Raw genomic sequence first — 20,317 nt, 5'->3', positions numbered from 1 at the left:
CATCTAGTTAAACCCAGGGCCATAGAGAGAAGAGTTGCGACACTCTCTGATCTCGCCGGCAGGGTGGTCACGTGGTTCATGTAAGCCTGTATAGTTCCAGAACACGCCGCGCTGCCATGTTCTTCTATGGGACTGACCAACCAGGTATCACGCGATTTCGTGCTCATGCGCCGAACGTTAATCTATTGAATCGTGTCCCAGAGCACGAAAGTGCGACTTTTTTCGTGCCGCACAGAACGAAATGTAAACCAATGCATTCTGAATGGGAGTGTTCTCAGACAATTAACGTGCTCCACAAAACAAAATGAGAGAGAAAGAGAGAGAGAGGGAGAGAGAGGGACAGGGAGAGAGAGAGAGAGAGAGAGAGAGAGAGAGAGAGAGAGAGAGAGAGAGAGAGAGAGAGAGAGAGAGAGAGGGACAGGGAGAGAGAGCGAGAGAGAGAGAGGCTTCAGAATGGTTTGCCGATTTTTTAAGCAGACCTCCTCAAAAACTGAAACGAACGTGCTCCACAGAACACGCATTTCTCAGACAATTAACGTGCTCCACAAAACGATACGAGAGAGAGAGAAGAGAGAGAGGGAGGGACAGAGAGAGAGAGCGAGAGAGAGAAGCTTCAGAAAGGGTGTGCGCAGATAGTACAGTGCACCCTAGTTATGTTTATGAATGTCGAAGATGCCCGAGAATCTCCGGAAATATCAGCATGGGAAATCGGCGCATCAGACCCATGAGCCTATAAAGAAAGACGTCATCTCAAGCGGGAGAGAACGTTTGCGGTGCTGGTTTGTGTCACGTACGTACGTAAGTACAGGGCTCTCAAGTCTCACGCATTTGGCGTGAGACACACGCAATTCAACCCATGCACACGCTCGAACCCGGTCTCACGAAAATTAGTGACACTGTCAGGTTAATTAATCTATTGAAACGTGATCAGGGACACGTATTTTCTACATTTTGTATTTCAATTTAAAGTTTTTTAATTTGTCGTGTCACTAAGCACGACTTCCAAACTAAGGTTCTGTCCGGGAGCGTTATCCCTAATGTCCCTTAAGGAGCTCCGTAAAGATCATTCATTGTTGAAAATAGTCTGTGATAACTAACAAATGACAGCTTTTGGCCACCAGTTTCTACTTAAAATTGTCTGTGATAACTTACAATATGACAGCTTTTGGCCACCCGTTTCTACTTTCACCTTTGATTCTGAGAAATGGTGACAATTCACGGATATATTAAATGCAGGTGCGCTGCTCTGTAGGCAAACCGCGAAGGAAAAAAGGGTAGCTGCTTCATCTGTTCTTTTTAGAATTGTATGTCTTGATGTTTATTTTATCTAGCCATCTATTCTCTTGTCTTTGGCTATGTGAATGAAAGTCTGCGTCGATGCCCCGCAAGTCCAGTGTCGCGAGCGGACGTTGCCATGACATCTAGAAATGATACCGTATTTAATGGGTTATCATTAATATTGATGTGTAGGGGTTGATTATAACTCGTGAATTATATTGTTTATACCACGGTCTGGGGGAATACTCGTATCCTGATTTGCTACAGGGCGTGCATTAACTCCTGATATAGGCCTACAGACACCTGCTAAGTAGTTCCAGTCAGTGTTTAGATTCTCTGCCCGAGCCCGACACCGACCCGACCTGCGGGCCGGGTCGGGCCGATATTTCCGATATAAGGGGGGGCCCTTCCTGCCCGAAACTTGGCCCGGTCAGACCCCCAGGGCAGGCCCCCCCTTCCGGCCCTCGGGGTCCGACCGGGCCAAGTTTTCGGTGCAGGGGTCCCAGTTAAGCCCTAGAATAAGGTATCCAGGGCGGTAGGACCTTCCTATCTCAAAAACTGTTTTTCCACCACATTCTGAACCATTAGGTCTTGCAGGCAACACTTCTGAGGGGCTTTGTCCAAATGACAGTCCATTTGGGAAAACTTTTTTTCTCTAAGGGCTAGAACTCCAAATCTCTGATATGTCATTCTCGGGGCCCCGGGAAATGTGTGTAAACATTTTAGCATCCCCAGCTATCTCGAAAAGGCCGGAAAATGGGCGTGACCTCCAACAGTAGTAAATGTACAGAAGACAGAGGTTAGTTTCTAGTCCCCATTTTTTGTGGGATGGAGGTGTACATTTGTGGCTTAAGGTGTGTAGACACAGCTGGCCTGTGGCCACGTTTTTGAAGTCTGGGGTCAAAAGGTCAAAAGGAGCCGGCACCACGCCGCTTATGAGATAACAAAAAGTTCATGTGTATTTCTCTCATAACTTTTTGTCATTATTAAAGAGAGGCCTAATTCTCAGATAGGCATGTTGGATGGCAAGGGTGTAGGTCTGGGAAGAACTTCAGGCCAAAATCTTGCAAGCGAGCCGCTGGGTGAGGTGCAACGAGATAGAGCACTTGCTGAGTCATTTCCTGTAGGGCTGGAGCCACAGGATGAAGCGTATGCATCATTTGAGACCCCCTTTGATATATAAGAGACCACAAGGTGCAGCTTACTTAAAGGTTCTCGACTCAGTCACCTATTGCATCACTTCCTTTAGGGCTTCGGCCTCCTAATTGATCATTTGTAGTATAATTGAATGCCCTCTTTCATATATATGATACCTCCACCACTGGGCCGTGGCAACAATTCTCCAAATCCATATGGGGAGGGGGGGGGGGGGGGGGGGTAAGCTTGTGGACAGTAGGGTTGTACACTAGACATAAATAGGAAGCAAACTCAGGAGAAGGAATGACCTCTCACAAATATTTATTGAATAAATTGTTTCAAATAACCCTGCCTCATTAAATCAATGAGCGTGGTGTTTTGCTTTCAAAAATAGGTTATAGAAGAAGTCTAAACTGCAGAAAATAAAAACATCCAAGCTGCCTTTTAAGGATACCTTGGAATATCTGTCTATTTTTTAACCATCGGACACTAGTTTACGACAAAAACAAGACAATTGACTGCAGCTCCTTTGCCGCGTGGTTTTTAGAGCCGTGTAAGGATTAGAGGGGGGCGGTCGATAGCAACCACCATAGCAACCATGACGGTCAAGTGACTGGATGCAGCCCCGTTGAAAAAAATTGAATACCACCCTACACACTCAGGAGATTAATGATGCATGAATTATTATCACCATGAAGTCTTTATTTGCATGGGTTTACATTTCGTTCTGTGTAGCATGGAAAAATCGGAGAAACACTCCCATTCAGAATGCATTGGTTTACATTTCGTTCTTTGGAGCAAGGTTATTTTTTTTATTTTTTTATTTTCAGTTTTTGAGGAGGTGCTTCAAAGATGCAAATGTTTCTGCAATAATCCAAAATCCAATGGAAAAACCCGTCATCCCTCCACCCTCCTCCCTCCGTGTTTTTACTGTAAAAACACATGTTCAAGTTGAATGAGAATAATAATAATAATAATAATAACAATGATAAAAATAATAATAATAATAATCCTGCCATAGTATTTATTTAAGGGGGGGGGGGGGTTGGGGGGGGGGGCATACAAGTCTTTTGGCCATTCGTAGTGTTGATCAGCAGAGAAATAATTTGTCCGCAAAGACGGTGACGTCGCTTAGTCATTACCCATGCAAGTGAACGGAGCGTTCCACGGCATTGAGAAGACCCGTGTAATAAAGGCTTATAATATTTCTGTTTATGGCATAGACTTCTCCTCAGATTAGGCCAATAAACCAATGATAAAATAAAAATAAAAACGCTTGATCAAAGGCCCGGCCCGAGGATAGTGGTGGGAAATATCGGCCCGACCCGGCCCGCGGGTCGGGTCGGGTTGGGCTCGGGCTCGGGCAGAGAATCTAAACACTGACTGGAACTACTTAGCAGGAGTTAATGCACACCCTGAAGCCAATCAGGATACTAGTTTTACCCCAGGCCGTGGTATAAACAATATAATTCACGAGTTATAATCAACCCCACATCAATATTAATGATAACCCATTAAATACGGTATGATTTCTAGATGTCATGGCAACGTCCGCTCGCGACACTGGACTTGCGTGGCATCGACGTGGACTTTCATTCACATAGCCAAAAACAAGACAATAGATGGCTAGATAAAATAAACATCAAGACATACAATTCTAAAAAGAACAGATCAAGCAGCTACCCTTTTTTCCTTCGCGGTTTGCCTACAGAGCAGCGCACCTGCATTTAATATATCCGTGAATTGTCACAATTTCTCAGAATCAAAGGTGAAAGTAGAAACGGGTGGCCAAAAGCTGTCATTTGTTAGTTATCACAAACAATTTTCAACAATGAATGATCTGTACGGAGCTCCTTACGGGACATTAGGGAGAACGCTCCCGGACAGAACCTTAGTTTGGAAGTCGTGCTTAGTGACACGACAAATACTTATCCGTGAAATACGTGTCCCTGATCACGTTTCAATAGATTAATTAACGTGACAGTGTCACGTATTTTCGTGAGACCGGGTTCGAGCGTGTGCATGGGATGAATTTCGTGTGTCTCACGCCGAATGCGTGAGACTTGAGAGCCCTGTAGGCCTACTTACGTGACACAAACCAGCACCGAAAACGTTCTCTCCCGCTTGAGGTGACGTCTTTCTTCATAGGTTCATGGGTCTGATGCGCCGATTTCCCATGCTGATATTTCCGGAGATTCTCTGGCATCTTCGACAATTTGGCTATAGATTGTCTCATTACACGCTAAATAATATAATTATAGCCTAATCATACATATAGCCTATATATATATATATAGGCCTATATATATAGGCAATATATATAATTATGCAACATATATATGTATATATATATATATATATATATATATATATATATATATATATATATATATATATATATATATATATATATATATGTATATATATAGCATTTGTGGTTTTGGCATAAACATAACTAGGGTGCACTGTACTATCTGCGCACACCCTTTCTGAAGCCTCTCTCTCTCGCTCTCTCTCTCTGTCCCTCCCTCTCTCTCTTTCTCTCTCTCATATTGTTTTCTGGAGCACGTTAATTGTCTGAGAAATGCGTGTTCTGTGGAGCCCGTTCGTTTCAGTTTTTGAGGAGGTCTGCTTAAAAAATCTGTAAACCATTCTGAAGCCTCTCTCTCTCTCGCTCTCTCTCCCTGTCCCTCTCTCTCTCTCTCTTTCTCTCTCGTTTTGTTTTGTGGAGCACGTTAATTGTCTGAGAACACTCCCATTCAGAATGCATTGGTTTACATTTCGTTCTGTGTAGCACGAAAAAAGTCGCACTATCGTGCTCTGGGACACGATTCAATAGATTAACGTTCGTGCGCATGAGCACGAAATCGCGTGATACCGGGTTGCTGATACATATAGACGGTTGAGAATTCAAAAGAGGTTGCTATTTAATGCACCTCAGAAGTTACTCGACGGCCAGCAATGGAAAAGAATGATCTCCTACGCCGTAAATGGATGTTTTGGAACTATGCGAGGCTCCATGCCCCGGAAGTAGGTGGCAAAAAACGCTCCAACGGAGTCCAATGGAAGTGTCGCCACTCTGTTATATCTATCACTCTGGTTAAACCCATTGTTTAACCCATTGTCTGGTTAAATCGCATGGTAACCGTGATATAACTAACCTAAATACTTTACCTTTTGCAGGTAAAGTATTGGTAGTTTGAGTTTGAGTTACTTGTTTAAGCCTTAAGCTCCATGACTTAAGTGGTATGAAGTAGGCCTACTTGGTCATCTGTATATAGCCTATCAAAGGTGTAACAGGTAAGAAATACAACTAAAATTGACTAAAATACAATGTGTAGAAATACTAGTTTGATGTCAAAGACATCTCTGCATCTGTGCTGCAGAAATTCTTTGATTTCTTTAGCAGCTAGCCTAGCTAGCGCTGACCAATACGATTTTCTTGGGACAACATTTTGTACCTCAAGGATCATCGCCGTCTCTGCAACGTCCGGCCGGTTTTACACCGAATTCTGCGACCCTCCGAAAAGTGTGACCCCATGGGTCTTTCCTTTCTTGATCCAAACGTTAATTCTAAACAGCATTTTACACAGTAACCTATAATAAGAAATGATCAAAGGTAAATCAACTAATTAAACACTGACTATAGCTTTTTATGGGGAAAGAAGCAACGGTGATGGACCGTAGGAACGCCCTATCCATTGTTTGGGTCTGTTAAATGCTAATCAAATCAAATCTATTTATTAAGCACATTTTATAACAAGGTGAGGAGGTGGGGGGAGATCTGTTTTATTTATGTTTTTGTTATAATGCACACCTTTTTTTTGACTTCATACCTGTCTCTACTTCAAGCTCGTGCTGCGTGCATGTTGCAGAAAATGTGCAGTGCGCCCCCTGGGGTTTCGGTGTAACACCGGCCTCGCAGGCCAATACGAGAGAATTAACATGTGGTTCTTCCTAGAGGTCGTATTCTAAACTTTGGTCAATTAGGTCGAAATACTCAAATGTGACGCTGGTTACAACTTCTGACGACCCCAAAGCATAACCATTTAGCTTTACGCTTTTGTGTTTGGACTTTTAAGAAGTCTAATTGGGTGTATTAGACTTCATTGCCTTCATTGCCTATCATAAATAATCCTAGAACCGCCTGCATGGTCTACTTTTATAGCAGTTTATGTGTCTTTCTTTATAGACAAATCTTAGGAGGTTGAGTTCATCAAAAGAAAAATCAGCTTCACAATCTTCCTAAAATGTTACAATCCTAAACTTTCGAAGAGTGGGTGTCTATTTCTGAAAAGGTGGATGAGTATAGTTTTGATGAAAGGTGAACATTTATTTAGCGATTAAGCCTCATCAAGGATTTAGTTAGATGTTCGTTTTCAATTCATCGTATTAGCTATACTTGCATGTTTTTAAGCCCTCAACAGCAAATGAATATTGCCTGCAGTTGGTTTTGTCTGAGATTTTCATTCATATAAATGTCACCATCTATAGGCGAATTAAGTAACACAATGGGGATAAATCTTAATGACTGCTGAAAGTCCTTGCATTTGCAGTATGATTATTGTAGGTAGCAACCTCTGAGAAAAAAATCCTGCTTACTGCCAAAGGTGTCGAAAGCACGAAAAGTAGATCTTTGAGGTTGCCACGTTATTCTGAAGGATTCCCACATAGTTTCTTGAAGAACAAAACCATGAAAAACTTTGCCTTCTTCTACCAGATTGGCCCTTGGCCACTTTTGCTTATATGAAAAATAATTGTATTAACAACATTCACTTTGATTTGACCCAAATACTTACTTTATAATATAAAAAATTCAGACTTATGTTAAATGAAAATGAAAATGTTGACTTATTCTTACTTTATAGTATTTAATATATTACAGAATTGTTTTTGATTCAAAATATGTCTATTTAAGTTCTAATACCCTTGGACTTTTACAAGTATTCTTTAAAGTTAAAGAGTTAAACAAGAGTGTCTCAAAGAGTAATTTGAGACACACACACACACAAACACACACAGACACACACACACACACACACACACACACACGCGTGCCCCCCCCCCCCCCCCCCCCCACACACACACACATACACACATACACACGCACACACATGTGCACAAGTACATAAACACAATGTCCCTGTTCTTCTGCAGGCCTGTATGTGTATCAGATGAAGGCTGTGGAGGCAACCACTCAACAGCATCTGCTCTGAAAGGACACCTGGACCTGGCGTTCCACACGTAGCCTGTTTCCCATCACAGCTCATTATTGACACACAAAGATCTCAGATAAGGGCTTACGTGTCCCACTATTATCTATTTATTCACACTGATTTATTCACTTATGACTTACGCATTAAATTCATTGATGAACGTTTTTTTTGCAATTCTTTTTTATTGTTACCTAGATTATCGTACAAATACAAAGTTAAGGATAGTCAGCAAAGATTTATTCAAATATCAACAGGCCTACATTTTCCATGCCAAAAGAGCCCTTTGAATCTTGATTATTGAAATATAGAGAGATGCCCTGTGTCAAACTTCACATGAATTGTAACTTTAAACCAAAGATAATGTGGTATGCTGAGCTCAAATCAAATATCTGCTTCAGCATTTTTGCCGTTGATTCCTGGTGCAAACCATTGTTTGTGTGTATAGCGTCCCCTAGTCCCTACTTCTTCATGTCACTAGGGGGCAGTATAGTTCTAGTTAATGAAGCCACAGCAATGCTTTTACCCACGGAGGCACAATTTCTTGATTACTAAAGGTCTATATTGGAATAAAAAAATAAAAAATGTCTGTGTGAATGTCACACACACACACACACACACACACACACACACACACACACACACACACACACACACACACACACACACACACACACACACACACACACACACACACACACACTAAAAACCTCAAATACATCTCAAAGATAGCTTGAAAGAGTAGGAATGTGTCTTATTGATTTTGCAGATTGTACCCCTCAATGTCTGGAATGCGGTTTAATTGATTGAATAATTGGTCACCTAAATCGATGGAGTGAAATTGCATTTGATCACTATAGATTTCATGGAACATAAGTGTCTGATACCTTGACAACCCTTAATAACATGATTAGAAGTAAATTATGAATTTCTTTCAGCTAGTCTACTTGGTAGGCATTGATGCCATGTTCCCATATTCTTCTTCCGCCTTCCTTCTTTTCTTACGTCTCCTCCTCAGCCTAGTGGCTTTACATGCATTGCTCCACCCTCTGTCTCTTTTCCTCAAGGCACTTCACCACATAAGAGATGTACGTCGCATACACGCCTGTGTTCAGTGGCTTACCGCTATGGAAAAATGAATGGGGTTTTGACTGTAAAAGCTGTGAATGAATATACCTACTCACGTTTTGCTTTCAAAAGTTTCACGACTCCCTTTTTTCCTGTGACTGTTAACATGTTGATCAAACCCCTTTATTTGTAATTCAAACGTGAGCTGCTGCTATCCAATTTTGCACATCATTTGGGTCTTTTGGGAATGCCTTACAACACCTGCGAGTTCTCATCTTACCTGCCAAGTTGGCTTGTTTCAACAAATCACACCCAGATGTATACATACTTCAAAAGCCTTGCGTGCTCACACCGCATGCATGCAGGAAATCACAGACTCAAGTATGCATGAAATCCAGCCAATCTGTTTTTGCAAACACAAACTTGACCTTCTTTGATCCTGGCATTGGCAGAAAACACAAACCTTATTCAGCTGCTAATGATTTGAAAGGTTTTTTCTCTGCCTCCTCCAGGCCATTCGGGACCACATGTGTTGAAAGAAATACAGTCTGTGTGTACGTGTGTGTGTGTCTATCAGACAGAAGATATGATCTAGTCCAGGCTCCGGGCGAGAGATGAAAGCAGACGGAGGCCATGTAATGGCGCATGAACTCAGATGTGAGGTAATGTTGAACTCTTAAAAATAACAAGGAGACATAGGTACAGAAAAAAAAAGAAACCGGAGAATAAGGCTCAGCTAAAGTGGGAAAGAAAGGTGAGGCTAACATGATAGTCAGTGAGTCCGTGGTTGTAGCTGTAGTGGATAGTGAATTTTCTTCTTTTTCCTCCTCTATCTCCTCATCCTCACACGTTCATCACAACACACTTCACCTCCTAAGGACGTTGAACCTCCAACAGCCAGCACCAGACCGGCCTGTTCTGTGGCCCGATCTCATAAACCAGAGTGGAGTACCACGGCTCAGGATGAGGAATTAGGTTAGTGTTTTCAGGTCTGTCATGAATAACCAGCTTTATTAATGCTGTGATACTGGAGGAGCCTGGAGGGGCCTTTGATGGGCCCCCGGCAGCACTTCACTCACACCCTTCACCGTGAACATTAAGCATTAGTTTACGAGTGCCTGAAATGAAAGGGTTTCATTATTTCTCATTGGTAACATGTTATAATAAGGCAGCATTAATAAAAAAATAAAACAACATTAGTAAATTACTACTTCACCATGAATTTACAATTAACAGTTGATTGACTGTTAACCAATGGTGATTTAATCATTTAATAATGGTGATCATTTTTGCTAATCGTGTTCATGATAACTAAGGTAAGGTTCATGTTGACTAAGGTATACATTTATATATTATTTAACAGGGTTAGGGTTAACCCAAACCCTAATCCTGTCCATAACCCACTAACCATATCCCCAACCCTAATTCCTATGGAATTGTGAGGGCTGATTATTACTGCATTAACTTTTGTTACTTATTGGTTTATTAATGTACCCTTGTTCAACCCAGGTGCTGATAAATGCCCGTGTCATCTCGACAGATGCCAGCGACATCAGTGGCCCAGCCTCAGGCCAACGGGTGGTCCTGTCAACCATGGTCAACAGGTTGGTGAAACTGTGAGAGGAGGAAAGAGGGCCGACCAGATTCACGTTTACATGGTCAAACCGTCTCTCCGGCACGAGGAACAACTCTAACAGGGTTTAGGGTGGCGGTGTACTTTGGCCCGCTGGCACTCAAGACAGGTGTTAGCCCAGTCCCTAACGTCCTTCTTGAGGCCGTGCCAAACAAACTTTGCTGCAACCAGTCTCTGTGACGCATTCAAATCTGGGTGGGAGAGACCATGGCATCAAAAACTTGTTGTCTCCATCCCTTGGGAATGATTGGACAAGGACTGCCTGTGGAGACGCCACACAGGAGCGTGGTGCCGGCATCACCAAAAAACACATCCTCTATTTTCAGCCCTGTAGTCGAGGGCCTCAGGAGTCGCACGTCTGGGTCCGTGGTCTGGTTCTCTGCCATGCGGTTGTAATCCAGGCCAAGATGAACTGCTCCTACCACATCCCATGAAAGGCAGTCCGCCGCCTGGTTGTCCGTACCGGGAACGTGCTGTAAATCTGTGGTGAACTCTGGAATGTAGGACAGATGACGTTGCTGGTGGGCAGACCCCGGCTCAGCCACCTTGGACACGTGAAAGTCAGCTGATGTGCTCGACAACAGCGGTGAAGGGTCGACCTTCCAGCAGGGAAGTTCTGAGGGCGAGGTAGAGACCAAGCAGCTCCCGGTCGAAAGTGCTGTACTTCCGCTCGCTGGGGCGCAACTGACGGCTGAAGAAGGCAAGTGGCTGCCAGGCCCCGCCTACCCGCTGATCGTAGACGGCACCGAGAGCGTAGTCCGAGGCGTCCGAGGTGATGGCGATGGAGGCTGTGTGAGAAGGATGTGCCAGCATGGTGGCATTCGCAAGGGCTGCCTTAGTGGCATCAAAGGCCTTGTCTCTGCTCTCAGTCCAGTCTACATCGTGCTTGGGCTTACCTTGCAAGGCCTCCTGCAAGGGCAGCATGAGCTGGGTGGCTCGAGGGATGGAACTGTGGTAAAAATTCACCATGCCAAGGAACTCCTAAAGGGATTTGAAAGTGAGCGGGCGTGGGAACTGTGCGACCGCCTCCACCTTTGACGGCAGAGGGGCTGCACCGTCCTATTTGACTATTTCCCAGGAAATCGATGATGGAGAGAAAAAGTGTCCGGAAATGCACCAGGTGCTGAGATTTGGAGGTGCTAGCTACTAGGATGTCATCCAAGTACACAAAAACAGAGTCCATGAGGCGTTGAAAATATTGAGCCCGTTTTTAAGGGAGGGGGGATGCCCAAGGGCCGTCAGACCGGCGGACTATACCCAGGCGTTCCATGTTTGCAAACTCAGCCTTTGCAACGGCAAACAGTTTGATGATGGCGTCAATCAAACTGCGGTTCTTTACATCCACCAACAATCCATATGCACACCAAAAAGGGGAACAGAGACCTTTGCTGTAACAAAGTCCCAGCCAAACCGATGCCCTCCGAACCACAACTCAGTGTACCTCGTTCCAAATGTGTGGATGGGGCTACCATTAGCAACTTCCATAGGGGGGCCGTGGCTGTCGGTCACCATGTCCAAACGTGATGCAGGCAGGACAATCCTCTGTGTCGCACCAGAATCGTCATCTGGAGATGCTAATGAAGATGAAAAGCAGCCTGTCTACGGGGCCGATGCTCATGGCCACTTCCTTGCCCGCCGAAAATGCATGACAAACTACATTTAAGAGCCTTCGGTCCAAACTTTTCATTGTCAAAACACAGGTCGGAAGACTGCTCGGGTCAGAAGACTGTTGCCGACAAGAAGTGGTTGCAGCAATAAGTGTGGAGTCGTCCAATGTCACAGGAGCAATGTGAACGGGAAAAAGCACAGCCACACAGTGCCCTTGACTCGCCAGGAAAAACATATTAGCCACTTCAGCCAGTCTCCGACAGTCAGTGATTGTGGTGTTGGCTAATGCAGCTCTCACTTGGGAAGGCAGCTGACGCAGGAAAAGCTGAAAGAAAAGAAAATCGGGTCCCTGCTCACCCAGGAGATCAAGCATACGGTCCATGAGCACAGACGGTTTGCCGTCACCAAGTCCTTGAAGGGAGAAAAGACTGCTAGCGTACGACAGTTCAAACGTGTTCAACAGGTGGGCTTTGAGTGCTGTATCCTTCTCCCTTGCCGTAGGATTTTTAAGGATGCTCACCAATCTGGATGCTTGTGCTTTTCCGAGAGCCGACACAACGTATTAGTACATATTGTGTAATCCATATGTATGGTATGCCGGTACGTGCTAGTCGTGAATTGTAAATCTCCTAGCTTTCTTGCGGCATTTCACGGAGGAACGCCCCCTTCTGGTCGGTCCCACTCGCTATTCTTAAAGTAAATCGTGTTGACTGTAGGACTCGACAACAAAAATGGCTGCAGCCGTGAAGAGATTTATTCTCTTTGTATTTGTACCATGTTGGTCATTTTAATATCGATTTTAAATGCTCTTACACACTTGATTACATTGCTACTTTATTCCGATCACCAATTAATGCTTTGCACGGCCTTGCTGTGCGTGCAATACAATGTAAAGTTGTGTTGTTTGTTTTCGAGCTGGTTTGCTAAAGAGGCTAATGTAGCTAACAATAACAATGACTAGCCAATGAGAAACAGGAACGCTATAAGTGCTGCAAGACAGGAAATTACGTCAGTACGCAGGTCGTACGTACTAGTGTAACAGACAAATGGATTACAACATTAGTTGTATCCGCGGTGATCTCCTGCAACGCGAACTGAGCTTGCGTCTGGGCGTACCATGCCGAAGCAGACGATTGTGCTGGTAACCAGAGGCGGACAGAGTACACAGCTTCCTTACTTAAGTAAAAGTACAGATACCCCTTGCTAAATTTTACTCAAGTACAAGTAAAAGTACTACGGTCAGATGTCTACTTAAGTAAAAGTACTGAAGTACTTGTTTTTAAAAGTACTTGAGTATCAAGAGTACAAGAGTATGTTTTCTAAATATTGCATTACTACTGCCACAGTGCTTACATTTATGTATAGAAACGTCCTACATGGAGTTATGAAAAATGTTAACACCTTGGAGAATGTAAAAGGAATTGAAAGTAAAATCATGTAATTTTCATCTTTTTACCATGGCAATAGCACAATAGTATACAGTATAACAGTATACTCAAGAACATAAAAACAATTGCTCAGCTTACATAAATATGCAATATCAGAAAAGAAAATTCAGCTAACAATTCTATGTATGTGTGAGTTTCTCCGTTTTTTTATCAATCAAATCAACAATCGTCTCTCATCTAATTCTGACCATGGAGTTGGCTTTGGCGGAAAGCGAAGGTGATTGCTGATAGGCTGAAGGCTGTCCTAATCAGTTTGAGAGGGAATCACGTTTGAGAGGGAAACAACAAATTGAGGGTTTCCGTGATTTTTCTTTTCTCCTTTTATTTTTCAGAAGGAGTAACGGGTACTCACGGTCATGGATAGAAATGTAACGGAGTAAAGAGTACAATATTTGCCTCTCAAATGTACTTGAGTAAAGTCATGAGTACTCCCAAAAAATGATACTCGAGTAAAGTACAGATCCCTCAAAATTGTACTTAAGTACTGTACTCAAGTAAATGTACTCCGTTACTGTCCGGCTCTGCTGGTAACTCAAAAGGTTGTTGGATGTAGTTGTCAGGCAAATTCAGCAACCACAGTCAACAGGATGGGTGATGTTTTACCTGGGAACAGCCTGTGATGGCCACAGAACGTGCTCAACTAAACACATTGTCAATTTTCTTTTGTGCTTTAAGATCATTCCAAATTAGACTGTAGCATAGCCACAGCGAAAGGGAGTACACTTAATGGGAGTTTACTTCCAATGCTAAAGTTATAAATACTATTTTACCTAAAGCATTGCCAGAGTATGCTGGTTTTATTTAGTCACAATTCTTTATTTTTAATCTGTTTTCATGATTAACACAAGAAAATTCCAATATGGATGGCTAGCAATTGACCGCACAAACAAACTAATAAATTCACACACTAGATAATTACCTAAATAACTTTTGTAAATGTTTGCTCCAGCACGTTGCAAGAGCAACTTCTGGTTATTTTCCATAGGGAGGATGGAACTTTTGTGCTTTGTTGAGTTGTACTCCTCCTTTTGCAACACATCCAAGGGGCCATTCTTATAGAAAAGTTGTCAGGCAATTTAATGTACCATAGACTTCTTATTCTGACACGACATGTAGAGATAACTGTTTTGAATCAATAGGCAACTGCATTTTTCCTTCAATGTATATTGAATGAGGAATATAGTTTGAGAATGTGTTTGCCTTTTTGTTGATCAACAACATAAACTCAACAAACAACAAACCCTTTTTTCCCCGGAGAAGAAATGCACCTTATTGTTATGAAGAATTTCTTTGAGGTACATTTCGTTTCCATCTGCTCATTGTGTGCTCCTGACTCTTGCTGTCACATTCTCTATTCCCTCTCACTATCTCTGTCTGTCTCGCTCTCTTCCTCACACACATCCAGACGCACGCACAGACACACAGGGGAGTGTCTGTGTGTGTAAGCCTAGAGCGATTGGTCAGTTTGGCTCAGCCAGCGTGTGTGTTGAACCGCCTGTGTATAAAAACATCGTTTTGTGGGCGGAGATCTCCAGATAAGCCATATACAGCTACTGCTCAGGCCACTGTCAACCCACTGCTGCTTATCATCATTATACTGCTGCTCTCGTTGGTATAAAAGCTCCTCTTTCTCTTTACTAGATCCGCATTCATTTGACTATGTGCAAGGGATTAGCCACGCTTCCTGCGACCTGCCTGAAAAGGTAAGGGCAATAGTCTGTCTCGTAAGTTGTTATACAAGACACATAATTGACTTAAAGCTGCTGTCAGCAATGTTTCCTTGCCCCGCTTCATTTTGATTGAATGGTGCTATGAATGAGTCATATTGGTCCTCGGATCTATTAATAGGCCAATGGTCAAACAACTAGATGAGAACCATGAGACTCAATCAAAACACAATCTAATCAAAACCAAGTGGGGCTAGGGAAAATGGCTGATTGTAGCTTAAACCTGAGTGTGTAGCTTCTGACCTTTATTGATAACTACAGCCCGCTGTTTGTGTGACCCACAGTGCCAAAGACATCAAGCACAAGATAGGCTTCTTACTGCAGAAGCCCGAGCCCCAGACAGTCAGCCAGAAGCAGACCAACAAGGAGACTAAGAGGTTGGCATAAGCTATTTTATGTGGTCATTCATTTTTTTAACGACATTTAAAGGTGTATATATAAATGATATCAGTCATGGTAATTGTAATAATAAGGCTGTTATTCGTATTATAAATATAATCATTCAGATTATTCTGAGGATTGTTTTTTCAAATTGTTATCTGTATTATTATTTTAAATCATTATTATTAATAGTAATAGTATTAATATCATTATTAGTATTCATATTATTAATAATTGTATTCATATTATAAAAATTACGATAATTATTGCAATTATTTTTATTTTATTACTGTCAGTATTAATCATTGTTACATTCCTGATTACGTATTAGTTATTTTCACATTTGATTTTCAATAAAATGATTAATTCACACATTTACATTTGGCTAATTTAAATGTAAATACATTAGCCATGTATTTACTCCTTAACAATGTCCAATGATCCCTTGCATTTTCAATTTGAGCTTTAATTATTCTACATTGAGCACTTCAGCCTTTCTAAGCCTATCAACCCTATCATCTACTTTTCAATGGCTCTCTCAAAAACATGCCGCTGAATGTAGCTATTCAGCCCTGCCAGGATGAGTGGCAGTGCCTTTTAATGAGGGTGGAGTGCTACCACACCTGTGATTTCTGTGCTGGCCTTTCAACTACTACTGGCACAATCCAATGTTTGCAATGCTCTCTCCTCTGGGTTGCTGGGTATTAACCTCTGCTATAGGATTTACTTTTAGCAGTGTGTTGTCTAGACACTAAAGAAAAAAAGACTTATTGAGAAAGGTAACAGTACAGGATGTCTAGTGTTTGTACTAAAACAATAACCAATCATTATTTTACATCTCATCCTACTCTTGGAAGACATACTTACGTAAAGGCTCTTTCACTTCTGTCACAGGTAACATCCAAAGGTTCACTACTAATATTATCTATTCCAGTATGTCATCTGGTGATCTATTTTATAGTGATGGAACACGGGATCTAAAACTTTAAGAAGAGAAAATCACATATGGATGTCTAAACACCGAATTACTTGTCAGGAAAATGTCTGAAAATAGTTTAATATGCACCTCAAAGTCAGCGAATAAACTCAGTCTTGGACACACAGAAGAAATGCCATCAATAGGCACACTTGCCATGATTTGAGTGGCCTGTCTTGGCAACTTGAGTGCATGATAATTGGATTCCCGTTAGACTCCGACCCATTTTATCTGCTTGAAAAGCAGGACTCCATATGAGCTCATGTGTAGCGCATATTTTTGATGATATAAAATACACTCGTTGATTTTTGTTTCAGAGAGGTCTCGGCTGCGGAGTTGGAGAAATGGAAGAAGTCCTTTACCGATCTCATGAACAGTGAGGGTGAGTGCTGCACACAGCTTTTTTATGGCGACAGATAGATGGATGGAGGGACAGACTGATGGATGGATGGATGGATGACGGACGGATGAATGAAAGGAAAGGTAGATCCCTATGGTCCAACTTCAAGGCCACCGTACAGTTTTCTCCAGCCTCATTTGACTGTCAGAGCATTGTTGAGCCCAGTGGGATGCCGTAGGGGATCCCACTATGCAGGCGGGTTGGTTGACCTTGTTAATGATAAGACGCTATCATCCTATGTCCTAGTAGGACCCTTAATGGGCACACAGCACTAGGGATTATATCATGGCGTCTCCATTGAGAGGGAGTAAGCCAGGCGCCGGACATAAGGATGCATTCTCATGCTCCAGCAGAGAGCTACGTGTCTCCAGGCACTGCTGGGTTGTCCCTAGGGAACGGCTGAAATTTGCACAGTGTCAAGCCACTGCATGTGTGTGCGTGTGTGTGTTTGTGTATAGTCTAAGGCTGTCCTCGTGGGTGCTTAAAGAGATCAACGGCCTCATGGAAACTAGCCATGCCTTGACCCGCTCAATACCAAAGTCAGTTCAGTCACGCACACACACACACACACACACACACACACACACACACACACACACATGATCGCACACTCACACACACCCACATACACACGCACACACAGGCCGACACACGCGCACACACACACACACACACACACACACACACACACACACACACACACACACACACACACACACACACACACACACACACACACACACACACACACACACACACACACACACACACACACACACACTCAAGTTCTTCTGATCTCTCGGCCCCCCCATCTTTGATTACATTAGCATAAAATGAATGATGCCATTTCCTGTAGTGGACGCATTAGGACTTGAGTCTGTGAAGTTTTGTTGAAGTGTTAATCTATTGGTTAATCACTTGAATTATAGATTTAGAATACTGTGGTTTCCTTTTCATTGAGCGGGTGTGTCAACACAGACCCTCTCAATTTGAAATTGGCATCCTGAGGTTGAGGGCAACCATTTAAACCCTCTCATCTTCTCACTGTGTTCTGTGTCAGATGGTCGCCAGGTCTTCACGAACTTCCTGAGGTCAGAGTTCAGCGAGGAGAACATAGAGTTCCTCAACGCCTGCAAGGAGTTCAAGCAGTTGTCCCCTGCAAAGATGGCTGCCAAGGCCAAGCTTATCTTTGTCAAATACGTTGAGACGGACTCACCCAAACAGGTCACTGGAAGTTGTAATATCTCTGAATGCATGCGTCTGAATTGGTCCTCATTTAAGATCATGACCCTAGAATAAGGCAACTAGAGCAACAGCTTGATGTGTTCAGATTTTATAAGACTTGGATAATTACGCAAATAAATCTCATCTGGTTTGATTTGACTTTCTTTATTATCATCATCCTTACAATATTGTACCAAAGCAAAGCACGACATACCAGTGTTTCCTAACAGGGTTTCTGCCCAACACCACCACTCAACCCTGCCCCCCGCAGGTCAACCTGGATGCAGCCACACGTGAGGGGACCCGGCAGAACCTGGAGACTGGGAGCCCGTCGGCCTCAAGCTTCGACGAGGCCCAGCGCCTGATCCACATCCTGCTGGAGAAGGACTCCTACAGACGCTTCCTCCAGTCCAGAGCCATGCAGGACCTGAGCCTCCGCTCTGAAAGCCGCAGTACAGGGACCCAGCAGCGGCAGCAGAAGACTGCTGGAGCCTAGAGAGGACCAAAAACACTAAAAGAATGAAATAATTAAAGAAAATATTGAATTAAATTAAATGGAGAAAATATAGAATGTTATGTAAGTTATATGGGATCAGGTTGGCAGCTAGTGTAGAAACACGAGTGTGAGTGTTTATATGAGTGTTGTGTGTGTGTGTGTGTGTGTGTGTGTGTCTCTGTGTGTGTGTGTGTGTGTGTGTGTGTGTGTGTGTGTGTGTGTGTGTGTGTGTGTGTGTGTGTGTGTGTGTGTGTGTGTGTGTGTGTGTGTGTGTGTGTGTGTGTGTGTTTGTGTGTGTAATATATATCTTATCTATAGCCAGTGTGTTTGGTAAATGTAGGTTTGTAGTTCAGCCAATAGCAAAGGGAACAATATATGTGAAAGTGTTTTACTTTAGTTTAGTTAGAATTTGAGTCCCCAACCCTAACCCTTATTTATAGTAGTAATTATTCCCTCATGCAACGAGGGGATTAAACATTTGTTACATTCAGGCTACATCCATCCAAATATGTGGCCAATATGTTATATGTAAAAACAGAAAAGAAAAAAGGATGGTGCCCTATGAGGCTGACTTGTGTTGTTATAAAACTTTGTTTGAACACAGCCAAGTATACAAGCTGTTCCCAAAAAACGATTGAGCATGTTGTATTGATTGATAAAACAACAAACATTACCAACAAACAGCACAACAGAACAACCCAAGTCTACCTCTGTCTAAGTGACATGGATGGAAAATGCATGTGCACCACATGCATGTGCACGTGAACATAAACACAGACGTAAAGGTGCACGCAGAGAAGAAAATCGAGGAAAATTTTTCATCAAAGGTTTTTGCACAAACTTCAACAATTTCACTTTTAATACTTTATATGGTGTATTTGAATACAGCATAGAGATGTTGATAAAGCAAAGTGAAGAAAAACATGCCATAATCATGTCAGACATTATTATGAACCTGAAATGCAATTTCTGTAGTCTCAGCAGTGTACTGTCAAACCTGTGTGTATTATCTCACAGGTGTAGCGATCTGCTGTTCATAATAATGTGAATGTAACCAAGATTGAATAAAGATTTACTTTGGGGCCACCTGAATTATTTGTATTCTCTATTGTGGTACCCAATATTTATCATGGGATCCATGTATTGTGTTAAGGATATTGGTGGTGGGTCATTCATTTGGGTGAGAGGAGAGGGGGGCATGGCTCCCAGGATCCAATTGAAATACAGATGTCAATATGTGGTCTTCTAAATACTAATGTTTTGTTTCCTGCAAACTTCCCCACACACTCGCACATGTACACACACAGGCACACACACGCACGCACACACACACAAACATCTTTGGGAAGCAAGGTTAAAAAGGGTAACATAATAATCCAGAACATGCTGTGTAACTGAGCAGAATGAACTTTCCGCCCCTTGAACCCTGAATAACTTGTCATCTTCATCCTTTCGGAGAAAACCGCTGAATTTGGGATGTAGGGAAATGGACAGCAGCTGTAGTGGCCATAAGGACTATCAGCAGATGATCTAAAGAAAAGGTGAAGGCCCCTTGTATCTTGATGTCATTGCTTGTTTTCCCCTTCGATGCCACGAACACAACCTGGAACACAACCATCTAACAGGGCTAATTCCAAGTCGTTGCAGAGTTATATACCGTGGGACCCAATATCACAGCCCCATATTCCCTTTTATGGTTCACGCAGCCTGATTCGGAGAAGTTCTCCT

General features: G+C 42.8%; 1 protein-coding gene across 2 annotated transcripts; it reads left to right on the top strand.

Moving 5' to 3' along the window:
- Nucleotides 1-14,910: 14,910 nt before the first annotated feature.
- On the top strand, nucleotides 14,911-19,681 carry rgs4 (regulator of G protein signaling 4). 2 transcript variants are annotated; one of them, XM_030373329.1, is made up of 5 exons: nucleotides 14,911-15,088; nucleotides 15,397-15,489; nucleotides 16,787-16,851; nucleotides 17,930-18,093; nucleotides 18,324-19,681. In XM_030373329.1, exons 1-5 carry the CDS (start codon nucleotides 15,045-15,047, stop codon nucleotides 18,456-18,458), a joined length of 501 nt encoding a protein of 166 aa, XP_030229189.1. In that variant the 5' UTR covers nucleotides 14,911-15,044; the 3' UTR covers nucleotides 18,459-19,681. The 2 variants fall into 2 exon arrangements, with proteins under 2 accessions (XP_030229189.1, XP_030229188.1); XM_030373328.1 differs by having other exon boundaries at nucleotides 14,912-15,088; nucleotides 18,365-19,681.
- Nucleotides 19,682-20,317: the final 636 nt, after the last annotated feature.

Source organism: Gadus morhua, chromosome 12 (assembly GCF_902167405.1).
Source record: "Gadus morhua chromosome 12, gadMor3.0, whole genome shotgun sequence".
NCBI classification, from domain to species: Eukaryota; Metazoa; Chordata; class Actinopteri; order Gadiformes; family Gadidae; genus Gadus; species Gadus morhua.
This window is presented reverse-complemented; position numbering and strand designations above follow the sequence as displayed.

What these genes read in the sequence shown, in the direction of transcription:
- rgs4 (XM_030373328.1), top strand. Translation starts at nt 15,045, where the DNA reads ATGTGCAAGGGATTAGCCACGCTTCCTGCGACCTGCCTGAAAAG. An exon ending in CCTGCGACCTGCCTGAAAAG is followed by an intron (nt 15,089 to 15,396) that starts GTAAGGGCAATA and finishes TGTGACCCACAG; the next exon opens with TGCCAAAGACATCAAGCACA. An exon ending in CGATCTCATGAACAGTGAGG is followed by an intron (nt 16,852 to 17,929) that starts GTGAGTGCTGCA and finishes GTTCTGTGTCAG; the next exon opens with ATGGTCGCCAGGTCTTCACG.